Source organism: Oratosquilla oratoria, chromosome 2, assembly GCF_046742065.1.
Source record: "Oratosquilla oratoria isolate Oo_2021 chromosome 2, ASM4674206v1, whole genome shotgun sequence".
NCBI lineage: Eukaryota > Metazoa > Arthropoda > Malacostraca > Stomatopoda > Squillidae > Oratosquilla > Oratosquilla oratoria.
Window position 1 is genome coordinate 26558949 of NC_134778.1, and position 21658 is coordinate 26580606.

Below are 21658 nucleotides of genomic sequence, written 5' to 3' on the forward strand. Positions count from 1 at the left end.
ATGGGAATTGTAGAAATAAAATAAAAAAAAATCCTCTACCACCAAATACTGTTGGACAAGGTCTATACAACTATTGGACAAAAGATAGAAAGGAAAAACAGGTGTGGGGGAGTATCATTTTTGACTAGGAAAGACTTAAATGTGACAAAGATAACAGAAGGAAAAAACAATGTAAAATCAATTATGATAAAAGTTGAAAGCAATCACATGAAAAGTAGAAAATTTGTAGTAGTGTATGTGCCTCCCAAAACACAGTCCTGGACAGAAAGTGATCATTCCAAACTGTTAGAAGATACAAAATATGGACTAATATATTGAAAGTGTGATTTTAGTTCAAAAGAAATATGTTGGGAAGAAATGACAGTGAAGGGTGAAGAAGATCTCTGGAAAAACATAAAACATACTACTTGATATGACCACAATGACTCAGTGGGTAAAAGAAAATACCAGATACAGAAACAATGAGGAACCATCAAGACTAGATTTAATACTTATGTCAGAACCTGAAATTGCAGACAGAATTGATAACAAAACTCCAATAGGGAAGTGTGACCATGTACTAATAGAATTTGAACTAAAAGAGCAAATGGACTTAAGAAGACATGAGAAACATAGAAAAGGAAGACTAATGTACAACAAAACGAATTTTGAGAAACTCAAAAAATTCTTTCAAATGCAAACTGGGATAACTTCCTAGATGAAGAAACAAAGATGGAAGAGAAATGTAATATACTAAAAGAAATTTATAATGAGGGAGTGAACAAATATGTACCACATCAAAAGCAAGAAAGAGTATACGTAAAAAGTTGGTACAGCAAAAAATGTAGCGAGGCTATGGATAAAAGAGACAAAGCTTGGAAAAGATGGAAAAAAGATAAAAAAAAAATGAGTAAATGGCAAACATATCAAACTAAGAAATTATTATGTAAAAATATGCAGAGATGAAAAGAGAAACTATGAAAGAGATATAATAGAAAAATACAAGGAACAACCTAAACTATTTTACAGGTATATGGTAAAACTAAAAACAAGAAATGGAAAAACTGCGCCAGGGAAATTATGAATATACAGAAGTAGATATGGCTGAAATTATGAACAATCATTTCAAATCGGTATTCACAATTGAAAGTTCACAGAACTGTGAGGGAATAGAGAGTGATCAGAAAACAAATAAAAAGCCTTGATATCAGAAAATCACTTGGTCCAGATGGAATTGCAAATTGGATATTGAAAGAATGCATAGAATTGACGAACAAAATATACAATATAATTAAATACTCAAAGAAGGAAAGGTACCACAGGACTGGAAAAATGCAAATATTGTATCAATATATAAAGGAGGGAACAAGGAAAATCCAACCAACTACAGACCGGTCTCCCTGACAAGCACAACAGCAAAAATATGTGAAAAAGTTATCAAAAGAAGATGGGCTAAACATCTGGAAGAAAAAATACTGAATCCAAATCAATTTGGATTTAGACAGGGAAGATCATGTACAACAAACCTGATCTGCTTCTATTCGAGACTAATAGAAATAATACAAGAAAGGGGTGGATGGGCGGACTGTGCCTTTCTAGACTTACAAAAAAGCATTTGATAAAGTATCACACAAAAAACTAATAAAAATAGAATCAATAGGTGGCATCAAAGGCAAATTATTGGAATGGACAGAAGACTACCTGACTTGAAGAAAAATGAGTAGTAATTAAAGACAAATACATGAATTGGGAAAAATGATAAGTGGTGTCCTGCAAGGTTCGGTATTGGCTCCAATCATGTTTGCCATATATATAAATGACTAGGTCTGTGCCTTTAAAAGTAAAGGCATAGACCTAGACAAAATCTGGAAGTGGACTCAAAAGTGGGAATTAACTTCAATATCAAGAAGTTGTAGTATAATGGAGTTTGGAAAAAGTAAAAATAGAATATCAAGAAATTATAAAATTTGTGAAGCAGTCAAAAAAGTGAACTCGGAAAGAGACCTTGAAGTACTAATCAGCAAAGACATGACAGCGGGCAAACATATCAACAAAATATTCAGAGAAACCTTCAACATATTAAGGTCAATGAAAGTGGCATTTGACTACTTGGATGAGGAAATGATTAAAAAAATATTATTTACACTAATAAGACCAAAACTGGAGTACACAGTAACACTATGGACACCCAGTACTAAAAAGAATATAAAGAAATTAGAAATAATACAAAGAGCAACAACAAAGTTGGCACCAACTCTCTCCAAATTAACATACGAACAAAGATTATCCAAATTGAAACTATCAACTCTGGAACAAAGACGCGAAAGAGGAGATCTACTGACAATTTATAGAATCATGAATGGAATGGAAATCCTAGATAGAGATGATTTATTAAAATGATGATGATATAGTTTAACATCACAAACTCCCCCTATCAGGAGGCTAGGACGGTACCCCTTTACAGAGGGCTCTGTAGCTTGGAATTTAATGAACCATGCCCTTGGTTCAACTTCACCAGTGGTGGGGTTTGAATCACCATCCCCTCAACCATTGCCACAAGTAACAATACCCTAACCCGTTCGGCCAGCAAGCTTCACTTATTAACCCCTTCCATACGGTGCCGCACACGTAGGCGTCATGGACTTAGATCTCGGTGGCAGCAGCCAATGCCAGCCGTACGACGTGTCGTAATAATACTCGCATCATAAAATATAGTCACCGCTTATATCGATCGTTCTCTCTTCACCCGTGAATTTTGATAATCATAGAAAATGCGATTACAAAAGAATTAGAAAGAATGTCATTATGGAGGGGCGACTACAATAAATATAATCAAGACGCCGATATGGCAGCCTCGCGAATACACTCGCTCCCCATGACGCGTACGTGTGCGGCACCGTATGGAAGGGGTTAAAATGGGACAATGGAAAAACAAGAGAACACAAAAAGAAACTAAAAAATTATAACTTTAGAAGAGATCTGAAAAAAAAAAGCTTCCCACATATAGTGGTGGATACCTGGAATAAATTAGATAAGGAAACAGTGTGTGCAAACATTATTCAAGATTTTAAGAAAAAACTTGATGCTGAAAGATACAAAGACGGGTCACCGTGAGCATAGCTCCCTTCCTGTATAATACAACTAGGTAAATACTATACTGTCCTACACTTCCTCCAGAAAACAATGCAACAAAATCACTTCACTGTGTGACTTATGGGCTAAACCTGTGGCCATGGCCAATTTTCTGAGAGCTGCAGGTCTTCAAGAGAGAACTGGGACAATAAACTGATTGATAGAAAGAGAAATTGTTAACCACTTCAGTACAACTCGAATTCTCATGTGCAGCATCAGCTTCCATATGTAATTTGCATCACATTACTCACTTTATAAAGTCACTTCTGTATTACTAGTTCTCTTTTACTCTGAGTAATAATAAACATAGAAAACATGATCAAACCAGTTCACAGAATCCAGGGCTAACTCATGTACAACTGCAAAAAAATATATATAATCACGACGCTGATGCTGGCATTCTCGCATACCCACTCGTGCCTCATGACACCTCTGTAGATGTCATCATACAGAAGTGGTTAATCAGCCAAAACTACAGTATTGTAATCCTTCCTACTCTAAAGGCCCCTATACACTGTCAGTCATGACTGCACAGTCATCGAGATTGTGCAAACAGTGTTTGGGACACACACACTCAGTAAGATTGAGCAATCATTACTTACCTCTTGGAGTTTGTGGAGTGAAGATGAGTAAAGCGGCTGCATGCATAGCCATTCTTGGCTACAAAGGAAAGACTGAGCTGTTGGCGCAATCATCGACACTATCACTCATGATGGTGTAACTACTATGCTTGAGCTTACAAAATCAAACCGTGTTGGAAATTCCTCAATCATCTGCGCAAACACACAATCACACCCACTCACACAGGATATGCTTGCGCAATCATGAATATTGTGGAATCATGACTGACAGTGTGTAGGGGCCTTAAGTCTAAAGGCCTGTCCAGACAATCGGGCAAGATCAGCAGGTTTGCCTGTTAACAGGCACATTTGACAGGCAAATGGTCAAATTGCCCGAGTGCTTGTCGAGCAAAATCACTAAGGCAGTGCCTGGTAGATAGAGCTTCGACCCTGCCAGATGCAAGTTAATATCATGAACCCACAGCAGGCTTCCCTTCCACATCCTACATTTCTTTGTCTTTTTTCTTTAGACACAAAGCAATTATCACGGTTTGCAATATATTTTTGACAATGCTAGGCACCATGCTTGTCATACTGTGCTCCACACACTACTGGCATCGTCAGGCACACCCAGCTATTCATCAACTTGGTCATGTGGACAACATTCACAGGCAGGCCTGGCAGAATTTGCCTGCCAACCACACTGCCCGGCAAGGCACGCCCGATTGTCTGGACATGGCTTAAGCAATGACAAAATATATAAAATTAAACTATATTTCATATTTTCTACAAGTGAGAATAATGAAATATTTGTTATGGAAATTTAACATATGTAACAAAATAATATAATAACTTACCTGTATTCATAAATATTGTTATAACTTGAGACAAAGGCATCTGGCTGACTGACAGCAAGAGCAGAAAGTTTAGCTTCTAGAGGTTGCAAGCTATATATTCCATTACAACCGAATTTTTCCTTCACATTCAAACCTGAATTTACAGACACTCTTGAAGCACTGTTGATGGTAACACCTTAAAATCAAAAGGGCAAATGTCACAACCAGTTCCAATGATGATGATGGAAATTATTACAATTACGATGATATATAATTATTTTTATCACCATTTGTTTTACTATCACTATTATATATATATATATATATCTAAGTCTAAATAAAAATATTCTTCTAAAAAAGGCTGTGGAAGTCAGGGAAAGGTGGTATTTCGGTGACACTTTGTCCTAAAAATATTCTTGAAAAAGAGCTTGGGTAAGTCGGGGTCAGGTGGTATTCTTCTTCTTCTTCTTCTTCTTCGCGTTCTTCTTCTTCTTCTTCTTCTTCGCGTTTTTCTTCGCGTTCTTCTTCTTCTTCTTCACCTTCTTCTTCTTCTTCGCGTTCTTCTTCATTGTGTTCTTCGCGTTCTTCTTCTTCTTCGCGTTCTTCTACTTCTTCGCGTTCTTCTTCTTCTTCTTCTTCTTCTTCGCATTCTTCTTCTTCTTCTTCTTTTCTTCGCGTTTTTCTTCTTCTTCACGTTCTTCTTCTTCTTCTTCGCGTTTTTCTTCACGTTCTTCTTTGCGTTCTTCTTCGCATTCTTCTTCGCATTCTTCTTCGCATTCTTCTCCGTGTTCTTCTTCTTCTTCTTCCTCGCGTTCTACTTCGTGTTCTTCGCGTTCTTCTTTCTCGCGTTCTTCTTCGTGCTGGGGATCCCGTATTGGGGTTCCGCCCCGAGGCCAAGGCCGAAGGGGAAAACGAGGGATTAGAGCGCAGAAAGCTGCGGCCGTAGGCCGCCGTTTGCGCAGCCAAGCCCCCGGCAAAGCCGGATAGGGCGAAGCCCGCGGCTTGTACATATACAAAAAATAGAACTGTATCCCATTTGAAATTATCTTGGTATCTGAAGCATTCTTTCTTACTAGGAAGACAAATTAGAGTAACCCTATCCAGTTTTGTCACAATGATATATAATTTCCAGTCACTTACATAACTAAATTAATCACAAGAATAATTCTTGCAATTTCTTCAGTTATATAGATAGCAAATTAGGATCTTGCCAACCTTAGGGTTGGTGTGAAGTTGTAGCAAGAATCCAGGCTGAAGGGAGATCTCAGTTAAACATCAGCCATTCAAAAAGATCTGTTCTTCAGCAGTGTACAAATACAAGCAGCTCACTCACATATGTCACCAAGCTCAGAAGGTTAATATTTAACTGACAGCAACATTACATACATACACATACCAAGGCTTTTTCCCCCTTACAAGGGAGGTAGCCAAAAAGGAAAAGGCATAAAATCATTCCCACTCATTCCATCCCTGAATACACTCCACACCCTTCCACCCTCCCTCTCATCTTAGCACCTCCTGGATGACAGGTCATCCCTGCACCTTGTCCACTGCCCTGGGTCAGAGGCAGTGTCGCAAGGCACAGCACATCCACAGCAAAGCCGCTTCATTAAATTGGCGAACTCCCCTCTCCGTCCCCCCATGCATAAAGGAGAAGACGGGGAGAAATCCCTTCGGGCTGCGTCAAAAGTTGCTCACACATACTACCTTAATCCCCATCCACCCCACCCATTCCACCTCATGCATCACATCATCATCCATATACAACCATTCTCCATTCACCCGTCTTCTGTCCCCTCCCGTCCTTCCTCAACAGACATTCCCCTCTTCCCCAAAGCCCCCTTCACCCAATCCATCCACCTCATCCTAGGACATCCCTTTATGTTCACTCCCTCCACATCTGCCTTCCATACCTCTTTTACTAGTCTTTCTTCACTCATTCTTTCCATGTGTCCAAACCATCCTAATACTTTTTCATCAACCCTATCTCCCAACCCCTTTTCCACCCCTGTTCTCCTCCTCACCTCCTCATTTTTCACTCTATCTAGCCTAGTAACCCCCATCATACTACTAACACACTGAAAGACAACACATTGCTGCATGCCAGACCCCCTGATATCCACCCTTCTGAATCCTCTCTCCTACGAAAGGACAGAGTCCACTTGGCCTGACTGCGGTGCGGTCACCACCCAGCACTTCTAAGCTACCAGAAGAGGCTGGATGACCGCATTGTGAACAGCTGCCCAGGATGTAACACTTCGCCCCATACCATACAACACATAATGGAAGACTGCATTATACACAATCATGCACGCAAACAACACAACATACACTCTATAAAGGATTTGTGGGAAAACCCAGTTTTGGCTATGGCATTCCTTGGGGAGACGGGACTGCTCGGACAGACAGTCTAGGGAACGACAACAACAACAACCCCCATCATACTTCTCAGACACCTCATCTCAAACACATTCAAACTCCTTCTCTCTTCCTCTCTTATGTTCCATGTTTCTGCTCCATACAGTGCTGTTGGCACAATCACTACTTAGCATCCATTCCCAAATGTCTATTCCTCATTACACTTTTTAATCCACTTAATCTACATTCTACCTCCACCTTTTCCTGCCACATTTGCACCCAAGTATCTAAAACTATCCACTTCCTCCAGTCGCTCTCCCTTAATGCTCACTTCCAGACTACTGCCACTTTCACCCCTTGTACATCTCATCACCTTACTTTTACCCACATTTATCTTCAGCTTTCTTCTATCACACACTCTCCCAAACTCTGTCACCAACTTCCTCAATCCCTCCTCCGATCCTGCCACAAGCACAGTGTCGTCTGCAAACAACAGCTGGCTCACCTCCCACTTTTCTCCATTTCTTTAACCATCTCCAATCCCTGACCCACTACCCTTGCATTTACCTCTTGCACTACCCCATCCATGTATAAGTTGAACAGCCAGGGTGACATAACACATCCTTGACGAAGTCCCACCTTTACCTCGAACCACTCACTCTCTCCATTTCTAATCCTGACACAAGCTCTACTACTTTCATAAAAAATTCTTGACAGCTCCTAGAAGCTTTCCTCCTATCCTGTATATCCGCAAAACCTCCCACAGTGCCTTTCTGTCTACCCTGTCATAAGCCTTTTCCAGGTCCACAAAGTCCCAAAAAAACATCCTTCCCCTTTCCTATAGACATCAACATTACACACATTATTAGTCATTTCTATACAAGCATATTGACTGCATATAACTATGTAGTCAATACTTTTGGGATTTTTTTAGGGAGCAGCCCAAATGATTTTTTTTTCCCTTTGTATTGACCTAATTCAGCTTTTACCACTCCCAATCTTCACCTTTTCTTTTTTCCTCCACAACTAATAGGAATGCCATAACCAACTTCCCACTCATGTCATAGAAAGCAACTAAACAAGACTGGGATTGATGCAATATTTTAGTTTGGTGAAGTACTGGGTTTGGTGGTCTGTCATGAAGAGCTTTGTGGTATTTTCAAACAATACTCAGAACCTATCTTTAGGCTTTATTCAACCAAAATCATCACCATAGTCTGAAAACAAAACAGAAAATAGCATGAAAAAATATATCCATTTTTAACTGGGTTAACACGTACTATTAGTTATATAAAGTTCAGATCACCACATTCTCCCCTCCCTTGAAAATCATTGCTCAGTATAATGAAGAGGCCTGTGACATTCCCATGTAGATCAGCACAATTGTTCAGGGCCAGTATGTGTAGGAGTAGGGGGGTTCATCCCTACATTAGAGACTAGCTGGAGCACCAGAATCAACCTTCACATCTCCTTCGTTGATGAGTACACTCTGATCACCTACAGCATCAGAAGAATTCAACAGAGATGTATCGGTCATAAGTACTGGAAGAATCTTCGCCGAACCAGTCCCTGTAGAAGGATCAACACAGATCCTTTCGCCTCTCATACAAAGATATGTTACCAGTCGGGGCCAAGTCATGCATTGATATTGTTGATTTGCATCCATCAGCAAATCTTGTATGAGCATATTGTGGATTTGCTTCTAACAACTGAACCTCATCAACAAGGGGTTCATATTTACTGGTGCGAATGTGACATAGTAGTAAGACAGGTCCAGGAAAAGATAACCAAGTTGGCAATAAATGGCAACTGGGAGATCGACACTGGTATGAGAAGAGCCTCTCATATAGCATAGCGCTGGTGGCTGTGCAGAGCAGAGATCTAATTGAATGAAGAGCATCAGGCAGCTCTAATTGAATGAAGAGCATCAGGCAGCTCTAATTGAATGAAGAGCATCAGGCAGCTCTAATTGAATGAAGAGCATCAGGCAGCACTATTTCCCATTAACATTCTTGAAGATTCTTGGATTACAGAGCAAGGGTTGTGTGCTTCCAGATTATAGCATTATACCTCTCACACTGCCCATTTCCTCGAGGATTATAAGGCATTGTTCAACTTGTGGGAGTACCTAGATTGTGCAAGAATTCATGTAGATTCTTGGCCATAGATGAGGATCCATAATCAGAATGTAGGTAAGAAGGCATAACAAATATTGCAAAAATTTTATTTAGACGATGGATTATAGTACCAGTAGTCATGTTCTGACAGGTGAATGCAAACGGAAAACGAGAATACTCATCCACCACCATGAGCATATACAGACGCTCCTCTACTTACGTTCATTCGTTTTACGTTTTTTTGATTTTACGTTTGAACCGACTGTAAAAAATAAATTGTAAAAAAAAATTTTTTTGAGTGAATTTTTTAGTTTAGCGCGCTCTCCGTAGTTCAAACGATACTTGCGCATGACACTGCGTCCATTGTTTACATTGCACAAACGATAAACTGAACATGCCTTGCCTCCTCCTCATCCTCCACCATCTCAATTTATGTTGCTTGAATTTAATTTATTTGAAATTAATGTTATTATTTTACAATGTTGTGTATAATTAATGATTTAGGGGTGTTTTATAAGATACGGTAATAGAATTTACGGATGTATAGTACAGTAACAACTTATGTTCATTTTCAACTTACGTTCGGCCGTTCGGAACGTAACTAAAACGTAAGTTGAGGAGCGTCTGTAGTGATTTCTGGAGTTCGAGGGTAGAGGTCCCCTTGAAGTCCAAACTAAGACGTTCAAAGGGCTGTGTAGCCTTAATACAGGGAGTTTGGTGTGGTTTGTAGAACTGAGGCTTCAATGGGGCACACTGAGGGCATTCAAAACACCCTCCTCACATCTTCTATGGAATAAGGAAGATTTCTCAGTCTGACAAAATGAGTAAGTTTTGTTGCACCAGGATGCCAAAGGTGAGCATGGAGTTCAGATAGCTTCTCATTATTGATAGTAGCTCCATGGTGAGCATGTGAGAGAGTGTCTGCAGGAATGTTGTATTTACTAGGACAGTACATGACAAGGAAAAAAATACTTTTTTTTTTCAGAGCCATTTTTCATTTTTTTTTTTCAAATTTCACCAGAGCCATTTTTATAATTACCAGAGCCATTTTTGATACTTCCAGAGCCATGTTTTTGCAGGTTCGATTTCCTTCAAACTATTGGAAGGCTAACTTGTTACTCATGTGCATGAAAAATAACTTTTTTTTTTTTTAACAAATCAGCCTTATATTTTGGGGGGAGGGGGATGGGTGGGGGAAGAAATGTTTCTTAACATGTTGGCTTCCCAGTTGAAACTAATCGGTAGACACAGTGCCTGTTTCCACTGGCAGTGGTTGGGGGTGAAAATGCACGACAAGCCTTGCAATACACCGTTAGAGTACCATCACTGCCCCGATCCACTTCAAGCCAATCTAGGTTCCATGAGCGTATAGTAGATTCATGCTTTACTGGTTTTCATTTTCCTTGGCCCTTGCCCGTAGAGTTTGAATTAGGCTTTGCTGGTCCAGAAGCAGTTCCTGCCGTCAAAACAAAGGATTACAAAGGACTACAAAGGCGGAGCATGCCGACAGGAGACCTTTTGGTCCATATCTAGGTCGGATGCGAAAAAAAATCATAATAAAATAATAAATAAAAACTATAATAATGTAAATAACAAATAAAACACATAAATAAATGCATTGGTATAGTTAGATAATAAACAAACAGGTAAATAGTAAATAATAATAAATTGACATATAACTAATAATAAATGAAAATCAAACAGACAAATGATAACAAAACAAAAACAAATAATACAAAATAAATTAATCATTACAGCATCTTGCTTAGGTGTTTATCTAAATGAGTCTTAGAGCTTCGAACTGAACTACATTGCACTACCTGTGCAGGAAGTTTATTCCCTTCATTAACTATATGGTTGGCAAAGTTGTTTCTACCTAATTCCAAATTGAATCTATTTCCGGACAGTTTGAGACCATTGTTTCTTGTTTGATTCTCATTCAATGTGAAAATTTTGTCACTTTTGATGTTGTCAATTCCCTTTAGAATCTTAAAGACCTGTATCAAGTCACCTCTGAGTCTACGCTTTTTTTAGGGAAAACAGATTCATATGTTTTAGTCGATTTTCGTATGATTTATTTTTTATATTTGGAATCAGTTTTGTGGCTTACCGTTGTACTTTTTCCAGTCTGTCAATGTCTTTAATGAGATTCGGTGACCATACGGAAACAGCATATTCCAAGTGTGGACGAACTAACGATTTATATAGCTTGTTAATGAGTGATGGACTTTTGAAATCAAAAGATTGCACAATCAGTCCTACAATCTTATTGGCTTTCTCAGAGGCTGAAATACACTGTTTGGATGATTTGAGGTCGTTACTGATAATTACGCCGAGATTTTTTCACTATCCACTTTTGTTAACGAATTTCCAAATACAGTAGAAGCCCAATTTAACGAATCTCAATTTAGCGGAAGCTCAAATTAGCGAACTGCAAATAGCAATAACGAAAATGCTCAACTTAGCGGAAATGGTCTACTAAGTTGACCATTTTCTGCTAGCTGGCCAGAGGCGCGTCTACAGAAATAGCTCAATTTAGCGGGAACGGTAAGCTAAGTTGAGCATTTTCCATCAACTGGCCACATGCGTGTCTCAGAGTCCAATGTTACCAGATGTTACCAGACTGTGGTGGTGGAGTCAAGGAAAAATTTATAATTTAGTACTTTGGAGGTACTAGGAGGTACTAGGCTAGATAGAGTGAGAAATGAGGAAGTGAGGAGGAGAACAGGGGTGGAAAGGGAGTTGGGAGATAGGGTGGATGAAAGAGTATTAGGATGGTTTGGACACATGGAAAGAATGAGTGAAGAAAGACTAGTAAAGGAGGTATGGAAGGCAGATGTGGAGGGAGTGAACATGAGGGGACGTCCTAGGATGAGACGGATGGATGGGGTGAAGGGGGCTTTGGGGAAGAGGGGAATGTCTGTTGAGGAAGGACGGGAGAGGACAGAAGACAGGGGTGATTGGAGAATGGTTGTATATGGAAAATGTTGTGATGCATGAGGTGGATTGGACGGGAGAATGGGGGGTGAGGTAGTGTGTGTCTCCCCGTCCTCTCCTTTATATGGGGGGACGGAGAGGGGGGGTCGCCGATTTAATGAAGCGGCCTTGCTGTGGATGTGCTGTGTCCTGCGACACTGCTTCTGACCCAGGGCAGTGGACAGGGTGCAGGGATGACCTGTCATCTAGGAGGTGCTAAGATGGGAGGGAGGGTGGAGGGGTGTGGAGTGTTTTCGGGGATGGAATGGGTGGGAATGTTTTTTGTGCCTTGTCCTTTTTGGCTACCTCCCTGGTAAGGGGGGAAAAAGCCTTGGTATATGTATGTATATACTTTGGAGGTTTATAAATATATATATATATATATATATATATATATATATATATATATATATATATATATATATGTACTATAATATATAATTCAGTATATGTATAAAGTATAATTGTAGCAGAAATATATTCAAGTAGGAATAGACAGTATAATAGGAAAACAAAATAATGAAACAGTAAGTTGATGAGAAAATTCAAAATCAGTACGCGAGAGTAATCACCACAAAAATCACTTCTATAACAACGAACTACGTTTTCTGCAACAACACAACAATAACACTCACTATCCAAAAACCAAGTGCCCAGTCCTATTAACCACTTCACTCTGGGCCAAAATCTCGCGGGCAGCATTAGCTGCCAGACGTTTGATGTTGCGTCATAATAATCGCACCATAAAAAATAGTCACCGCTTATATTGATCGTTCTCTCTTTCACTCGTGAATTTTGATAACCATAGAAAATGTGATGAAGCCAGTTTAGAGAGTATGTCAGTTACGCAGGGACAACTACAATAAATATAATCAAGACGCCGATATGGCAGCCTCGCGTATCCACTTGCTCCTCATGCCGCCTACGTAGGTGGCACCGTATGGAAGAGGTTAATTGCTAGAATTATGCACATCGAACCAAACACGAAGCTATGCCTAATATTCCGCGAAATTCACAGACAGCTCATATCATTGTTACACGACACACACACACGTTGCAACAAATTACTGCACGTTGCTGTTTGTTTGCAATTCACGATTGTGCTGCCTATAATACACTTACAATAATTTATATACTGTATTTGTGTGTGTGTACACTAGGGAATTTTTAGGTACGTATCATTTTTATAATCTGCTCTAGCAACACTGTTACACCAACGCTCACTCGCTCAATTTAACGGAAAATTCAATTTAGCGGACTGGACCTTGGCTGAATTAGTTCATTAAATCAGGCTTCTACTGTAACTTGTAATCGTACTTACTGTTATTTCTACCTATGTGCATTACCTTGCATTTACTTGTGTTAAATTTCATTAGCCACTTTTCAGACCATTGCTGTAATTTATCTAAATCTTCTTGAATATCTAATTGGTTTAAGTGATCATTTGCCATTCCACACAGCTTTGTATCATCAGCAAATTTGGAAACGGTAGATTTTAGTCCATGGTCTATATCATTTATATATACTATGAATAGAAGTGGCACGAGAACGGAACCCTGAGGAACTCCACTTGTAACATTTTTCCATCTAGAAGTTTTTCCATTTAAAACAACTCTCTGTTTTCGACCATTCAACCAATTACTAGTCCAACCTAATAGGCTACTACTTATTCCGTGTAAAGCTAATTTAGTAAGTAGTCTTTCGTGTAGGATGGTATCAAAAGCTTTTGCAAAGTCTAGATATATTAAATCTATTTTGTTTCTCTCGTCATAATTCAAGATAACTGTGTTGTAGAATTCGAATTAGTCACGCAAGAACGTTTCCGTCTGAAACCATGCTGGCTATCATTTATCAAACGGTTACTTTCTAAATGATGTTCAATAGCATCTCTGATGATAGTTTCCATTATTTTTCCTACGATTGAAGTCAAACTTATAGGCCTATAGTTATTTGGCTTCTTTTTGTCACCTTTTTTGAATATGGGAGTAACATTAGCTAACTTCCATTCTCTTGGGACATCTCCGGATATGATGGATTTCTGGAAAATAATTTCTAATGGAACAACAATCTCATTTTTCATTTCCTTTAAGATTCTTGGATGCCAACTGTCAGGCCCTGGTGTTTTATTAACTTTGAGTTGATCTATACACCTTTTATTTTTTTCTTGTTATATTTACCATAGTAAGTTTACCCTAGACTTTTCACAGGTTTCAGTTTGGAGTTCACTTTGAGGTGTTTCGTTTATGAATACCGAGCTAAAATAATTGTTTAAGATATTACACATTCCTTCATTTGAATATTCAAGTTGACCGTCAGCAGATAATAGTGGACCAATGTGATTCCTAACAACCTTTTTATCTCTAATGTAACTATAGAATTCTTTGGGATTCTCTTTGGATTTCTCAGCGATGTTCATTTCGTATTGTCGTTTTCTTTTTCTTATTGTCTTTTTTAAATCTCTCTGTATTGATACATAACTTTCATATTCATTAGATGCACCCAAGCACTTATATTTCTTATAAAACACTCTCCCTCGATTCTGAAAAGACTGAATCTGAGGGCAAACCATCTTCACTCGCTTCACTAGAAATTGCTACATGATGTACGATCATCAAAAGTTTGGCATGGACGTGACGTACGAATGTAGACCTAGCTGCCGTAAACCTAAGCTAGCTAACAAATCATTTTTTATTTTTGTATTTTTTATTCTTCCTCCAAAGATCCATATTTATGAACTAAATATATAATTATCAAATGTTCACATTTATACTTAAATTTATTTACTTTCAATTACTAACCAAATATTTGATTCTTTTTTATTTTGTCATAAGTAGGCGAACGAGTTTACAAATGGGATTTCCCAGTTTCCCTCCTCCTCGAGCAAGTTTGCATATGTACAGTGTACTTATGCATGAAGTGATGTGGTATTGGGTATGGTGCATTGTACATGTAGTCAGCGCGTTGACTAGACAGCTAGCTGCATGCAACCAATGAACTTCCCTGCATACAGGTACCATGCAATTCACAACTAGCAACATGTAGCACGATAGTCGTGTAGAGTCTAGTCAACATGTACTATTATACGCGAGCATGCAGCTGATATGAAGCTAGGCTAGGTAAGCCATTGAACTCTAGCAGCTATACCACGTACACATACGTACGTACATCAACAAATTAAAGTTGATTGATGCGTTGCATTTATGATATCGATTGATAATGCAATGATTGATCATGGGTAAGTTGTGTTTGCTCTGGTCCTTTCATCAATGGTGATGGGATTCAGGGATTGCCAAATGATGGATAATGCATGAAAAATTTTAAATCTTGCCGCGGGAGCAATTTTTTTGTGGGGGATCGCTACCGCTATTGGATTTGCAAAAGCGACATTGGAACTTTCCCGAGCGAAATCGCACGTTGCTCCTGTGTATTTTTTTCGCTGGTACATGATGTCATAGTTGTAGCACCCCAACTCAATCCTCCACTGTTGAATTTTATCATTCTTGATTTTTCCAAGTCGATTCATATGGAATATAAAGTTGACAGCCTGTTGATCTGTAACTAAGGTAAAACGTCATCCTGTCAAGTAGTGAGACCACCTCTTTACGGATTCCACAATTGCACATGCCTCTATTTCTAATGCAGTGTGTTTGCATTCAGTAGGTGTGTGGGTGCAAGAGAAAAAGGCAACTGGATGGCCTGCCTGATGCATAGTAGCAGCAATGGTTGTATTGGATGAATCAATCTCAACTACCAAAGGAATAGTTTCATCAATTGAGTGCACAATAGCCTTACCAATCTCTTCTTTGAGGTCATCGATGGCTTTCAGGACCTCTGGACCCAGAGAACAAGTGTCTGATCTTGTCAGATAATCAGGAAACCCACTGTGAATAATAGGAAAACATACCAATAACACAGCATAAGGAAGTTTGGTCTTTAGGGGTTGGTAATTCCCTTCATGGACATAAACATTCAGGATCTGGTTTGAGAGAACCGTGGATTATTGTGTAACCAAGAAAATCTATAGATTTTGTGGAAATGATAGACTTAGTCTCACTGAAGGTAAGGTTGTGGAACCAGGCAGCTTCATGAAATTTTGCCAAGTTCTCATCATGTTCCAGCTAGGTCTCCCTGCCACAACAATATTGTCCACATAAGCATGAGTTCTTTTAAGATCGTGTTGCTTGATGTAGTCAATAGTCCTTTGGAAGCAAGCAAACACCATTTGTAACTCCAAATGGTACTCTGCAGAATTGATATGGTTTACCATTTGCTTCAAAGGCAGTATATGGCTTGTCCTCTTCCCATATAGGTATCTGGTGATAACCACTTTTCAGGTCCAGTGAACTATAGTACTTGTAACAAGACAGTTCTGCGAAAAGGTTGTCTATTCTTGGAAGAGGGTACACATCCAAATGACTGAATTTATTAATAGTTTGTCCATACCCAACAACCTATCTTTCTTGGTGGCACTCATTCGACACAACAAGGACTTGCGCCATTCATGGAGATGTGCTTCCTCAATAACACCATCATGTAGAATCTTGTTAATTTCAGGCCTTATAAACCTCTTATCATTGTCCCCAAATCTCCAAGATTTAGTTGCAATGGGTTTGCAACAAGGAGCAAGACTTGAAAAGAGTTGAGGTGTATCCACCAAAGCAGACAGTATATGGCAAGTGGCAGGGTTCGAGATATTTTGAGCTTTCTTGGATCTGCCAAAGTCCACAGTAACACTAGAGAGCTGGCTCATGAAGTCTTGACCAAGGTAGTGCAATGTAGTTCAGTTCGAAGCTTTAAGAATCATTTAGATAAACACCTAAGCAAGATGCTGTAATGATTATAATTTATTTTATATTATTTGTTTTTGTTTTGTTATCATTTGTCTGTCTGATTTTCATTTATTATTAGTTATATGTCAATTTATTATTATTTACCTGTTTGTTTATTATTTAACTATACCTATGCATTTATTTATGTGTTTTATTTGTTATTTACATTATTATAATTTTTATTTATTATTTTTCTATTATTATGATTTTTTTTTGCATCCGACCTAGATATGGACCACAAGGTCTCCTGTCGGCATGCTCCGCCTTTGTAATCCTTTGTAGTTGCTCACCATAGTAGTCCTGGGGAAGAAGCAGAGATGACTGCAAGTGTAGAAGACTGAGTGGATACTGAAGTAGAAACTGTAGTAGTCTGGCACACTTTAGCAAAATGTCCCCGCTTATAACACTTATGACAAGTGATGTTTCTTGCAGGCCACTGTCTTCAATTATGATGGGGACCACCACAGAAATAGCATCGGGACTTTGAACTGGCAATAGCACAGGTCCTTTCAGCAGAATAAGCAGTTTTAGATGTTACAGTAGCAGAGGTCTTCTGAGCAACATCGAGTGCCCTGGCTTGATCAACAGTTGTACTTAGGTCCAAATTTTTTTTTTCAAGTAGTCATTGCTTGATTGTGTGAGATGAAAGAATTGATTGATATTTGATTTAAATTTGATTGATTGATTAAAAATTGAATGAAAAAGATTAATGAAAGAATCCCATATGTAGACATCCTGATTCTGTGAAGCAGTATCAGCCTTAAAGTTACAATCCTTGCTGATCAGATGAAGCTCTTGTAGATACTCAACTATAGTATCCACTTCATGCTGCCTATGAATAGCCAATAAATGTCTTGCAAACACTGAGAAGATTTGTAGTTGAATCATGGGTAACACACTCTGCAATGTAACCATACACAGTTGGAGAGGCAAAATTGATCAATGTATCCAGCTTGTTAAGATTAAGGATTGTGATGGATTCCAGGAATGCAGAGAGATCACGATTCCAATGATTCCATTCTCGTGCAGCAGTAGACGAGTTGGGAAATACATCCACGTGATCGGGTCTCAGGAACTTGTCCATCTTCAGTATTTTCAAACAATACTCAGAACCTTTCTTAGGCTTTATTCAACCAAAAGCATCATCATAGTCTGAAGACAAAACAGAAAATAGTATAAGAAAATACACCCATTTTTGATTAGTTAATTACTATTAATCATGTATAGTTCAGATCACCACAAGCTTGTTTTGTGATCTGGGTGTGAATGTATTCTTGCATGAGTGTATTGTGTGGTACAGCTGGTAAATTGTTGTATATACAGGGTGCATACAGTAATTGTTTTGTTGTTTCAGGGACACAGTGTGGAAAGACACAGGTAACCACACCACACACAACAAAAGCAACAAATCAGTATACGAGAAGACTTTGTCGCAGCAACACCTTGCATCCATGGAAAGCTTTACATTTCCTCATCTATGGAAAAGGCATGCGGTACTTATATCTAACTCCGCTGGACACAGCAGCAGCAAGACCTCAGAACTGCTAAAAGTGACAGAACAATTCATCAGGATCATCGAGAGGGAGTTGATTTCTTCTGACTACGATTATGAAGGTATTGATGAGTGGAAACATCATTCTTGATGATTGGACACCATCAGGGACTCCAAATTTGTTACTCAATTGCAAGCCATGGTTGATGAAGACTCCAGCCAGTCCATGAGGTCCATTGCCAGAGAATTGCAAATGTCTGAGGGCACCGTAAGGAAGTGTTTGCATGAAAATATCAGATACAAGTCATACAAGATGCAAAAGGGGTAGCTCCTCTCTGCAAAGATGCAGGAGAACTGCTTTAAGAAGAGCAAAAAGATGCTCAACAAACTGATGCACCCTCTGGAGAATAACATGTTCTGGTTCTTTTCTGACCAAAAAACTTCTGCTAGGACCAGACCCACAACTCTCAGAACAACAGGTGGATAGCTGTCTGTCCCAAGGATGTGCCAAGAGTCCTGAAAACCAAGTTTCCTGCAACTGTCATGGTGTTTGAGGTAGTCTGCAGAGAGGGCCAAGTCATGCCCCTGTTCTTCTTTCTCCAGGGGCTCAGGATGACCACCAAAGTGTGCAACGAAGTCCTACAGACCCATGTGAAGCCATGGATTAAGGAGGTAGCTGCTGGTAGACCCTACATGTGGCAACAGGACTCGGCACCATGTCACACCTAAAGAAAATCTCACAAATGACTCTCCGATAATTTCTTTGACTTCGTTGCCCCTCATGTGTGGCCCCCTAACTCATCTGACTTCAACCCTATGGACTATTTTGTATAGGTCGCAGTTGAACGAGATACTAACCGCACCCCATGCAAGAGTAAGGATGATCTGATCAGTCAGATCAAGGTCGTCTTCGCCAATCTCTCCAAGGAGATCAGGAAGAAGGCCTGTGCCAGGTTTCAAGGACATGTTGAGGACATCATTGATACCAAGGGCAGATTCATTGAGTAATGGGACACCAGAAGTGTGTGGTTTTTTTTCTTGTTTTTTTTTTTTTTTCTTCAATAAATGCATTTTCAACTAATTTGCAACTTTTTTGTGTGACCCTAAAAAACAAAACAATTACCATATGCACCCTGTATTTGAGTAGTATGCTTCTGGTGTTTTTTTCATGTTCTGCTGGCTGTGATTTTAATGAGATGAATGAGTGAGGCTTTATGACTATCATAGAACTGTGTTTATATATCTACATACAGTCAAAGCCCTTGTATCCGGCACCAATGGGGCCGAAGACGTACCGGATACGAGAAAATGCCGGATACGGGAAGGGATATTAAAAAAAAAAAACATTTATTTACATTGTTCTTTTACTTATTAATAGATATTAATTCGCTTTAATAATAAACACATCCACATATCTGTATATTGTAAATTCTATCAGTATAGAGTAAATCCAATCAATATACATCAGTTATAATCATCACAGCATTACCAGTTATATAATTCATCGTCTGATAATTTTACGACGGAGATGTGAATGGCCGCGTTCAGTGTTGGTGGCTGAGAGGGTGCATTCACCTCTACACTCGAGTTTTCTTTCACTAAATTTTGTACCAACTTTCATAAAATATATGATGTCTCTGCTTAGAATTTTTTCCTCTTTGTTTGTGCACTGTTCTGCAAATTTCACAAACACTGCTAGACCCTTCGCTGCATCCTTCCACCTCAGGGTCGTCTTCTTCACTAGCCTCTGTCGTTTTCGTGTGTTCATCGGGAAGTGATTGTAAAATTTCATCATCACTAAGTGAGAATGTTGCTGCTCGGTCACTGTCCATATCTACACAAACTTGTATCGCTTCGTCACTAATGCAAAGTTTAGCGCGACAACCCATCTTTCAATTCTTTCACCACCAATTCTTTCTTGCCGATGGAAAACCCTCAAATTTCTTATTCCCTTCCTGATCTTCAAACATTATTTGCGAATATGATTTTCTCTAACATCGCATTAGAGTTTGTTGTTTTTCATCCTCCCATAAAAATAGCATCTTTAACATTAAGCCTACGTTGGAATTCGGAAATGCTACCGCCCTCAAAATAAACTAGTTTGCGCATAGAACTTTTCCGATAATTCTTTTTAAAGTTTTGAATCACTCCTTGATCTGTGGGCTGGATCACACTTGTTACGTTCGGCGGTAAATACACAATAGAAATGTTTCCATTGCTCAGTCCCTCAGCTTTACTGTTGTCGAGTAGGAGAATAAATTTGCTGTCCTCTAGAAGTCTTTTCGTTTTTTCATTTTTCTATTTTCGCCTTTCTTCAATCTTCTACATATATCCACCTCCTTCTGCTTAAGTGAAAGCACCACTGAGAAACCCTGGTGGCGGCGAGAGCAACTACAACCCTGATAACATAAGCAACATCCACCTAAAACACATTGGACCACAAGGTATACACGCACTCACAAACATTGCAAACTACAGCTATTCACACAACACTATACCCGACATCTGGAAGCATGGTAAAATAATCACCATTCCAAAACCGAACAAAGACCCAACAATCCCAACATCGCACTGTCCAATCACACTTCTCTGCACTCCCTCTAAAGTCATTGAACGCCACATATTCCCCTTGCTGACTCACAACACGGTTTTAGGCCACTACACTCCACAAACACTCTTCTGACAAACCTCACACAAAGAATTTTAGATGGCATCAATTCAGATAGGCCCCACCAAAGAACACTTCTTATAACATTAGACATTAGTAAAGCTTTTGATGCTATCCCCCGCCACAACCTAACAAATAAATTATATAACACAGACATGCACAATAACACCAAAAGATGGCTGGCCAATTATCTGGCAGGTGGGAATGCTTACGTGTCATATAATGGCCAATCATTGCACATCAGAAACATTAAGAACGGAGTACCACAGGGCTCAGTTCTATCCCCCACACTATTTAATCTATACATGCATGACTTACCCATGCCAGACACCTCAGAAATACAAATCTCTTCTTACGCAGACGACATAACAATCACATGCACACATCGTAACACAGACAAAGCTGCAGAAATAATCCAGCCATACCTTGACACACTCAACACATGGTTCATCACAAACAGACTCAAAATAGCTCCAACCAAATCTACAGCAACACTTCTCACCAACTGGACAAAAGAACACAAATACATACCTCATCTCTACATCAACAACACTCTAATACCACACACAAACACACCGAAAATTCTTGGTGTAACATACGATACATCCATATCTTTCAAACAACACATCACAAACATAAAAAACAAATGCACACCCAGACTTAATGCACTTAAGTCAATCACTGGAACAACATTTGGACAAAACAAAGAAA

The 21658-nt window shown here is 39.1% G+C and overlaps 1 protein-coding gene across 2 annotated transcripts in view; it reads right to left on the minus strand.

Moving 5' to 3' along the window:
- LOC143037852 (uncharacterized) overlaps window positions 1-21658 on the minus strand; it is a 143388-nt gene that overhangs the window by 103348 nt on the left and 18382 nt on the right. For both annotated transcript variants that reach the window (XR_012967526.1, XM_076206435.1), the window contains exon 3: window positions 4529-4703. Coding sequence is in view for 1 of the 2 variants with exons in the window: in XM_076206435.1 (XP_076062550.1) it covers window positions 4529-4703 (175 nt within the window). In the remaining variant the exon portion in view is untranslated. The remainder of the gene's footprint in view (window positions 1-4528; window positions 4704-21658) is intronic.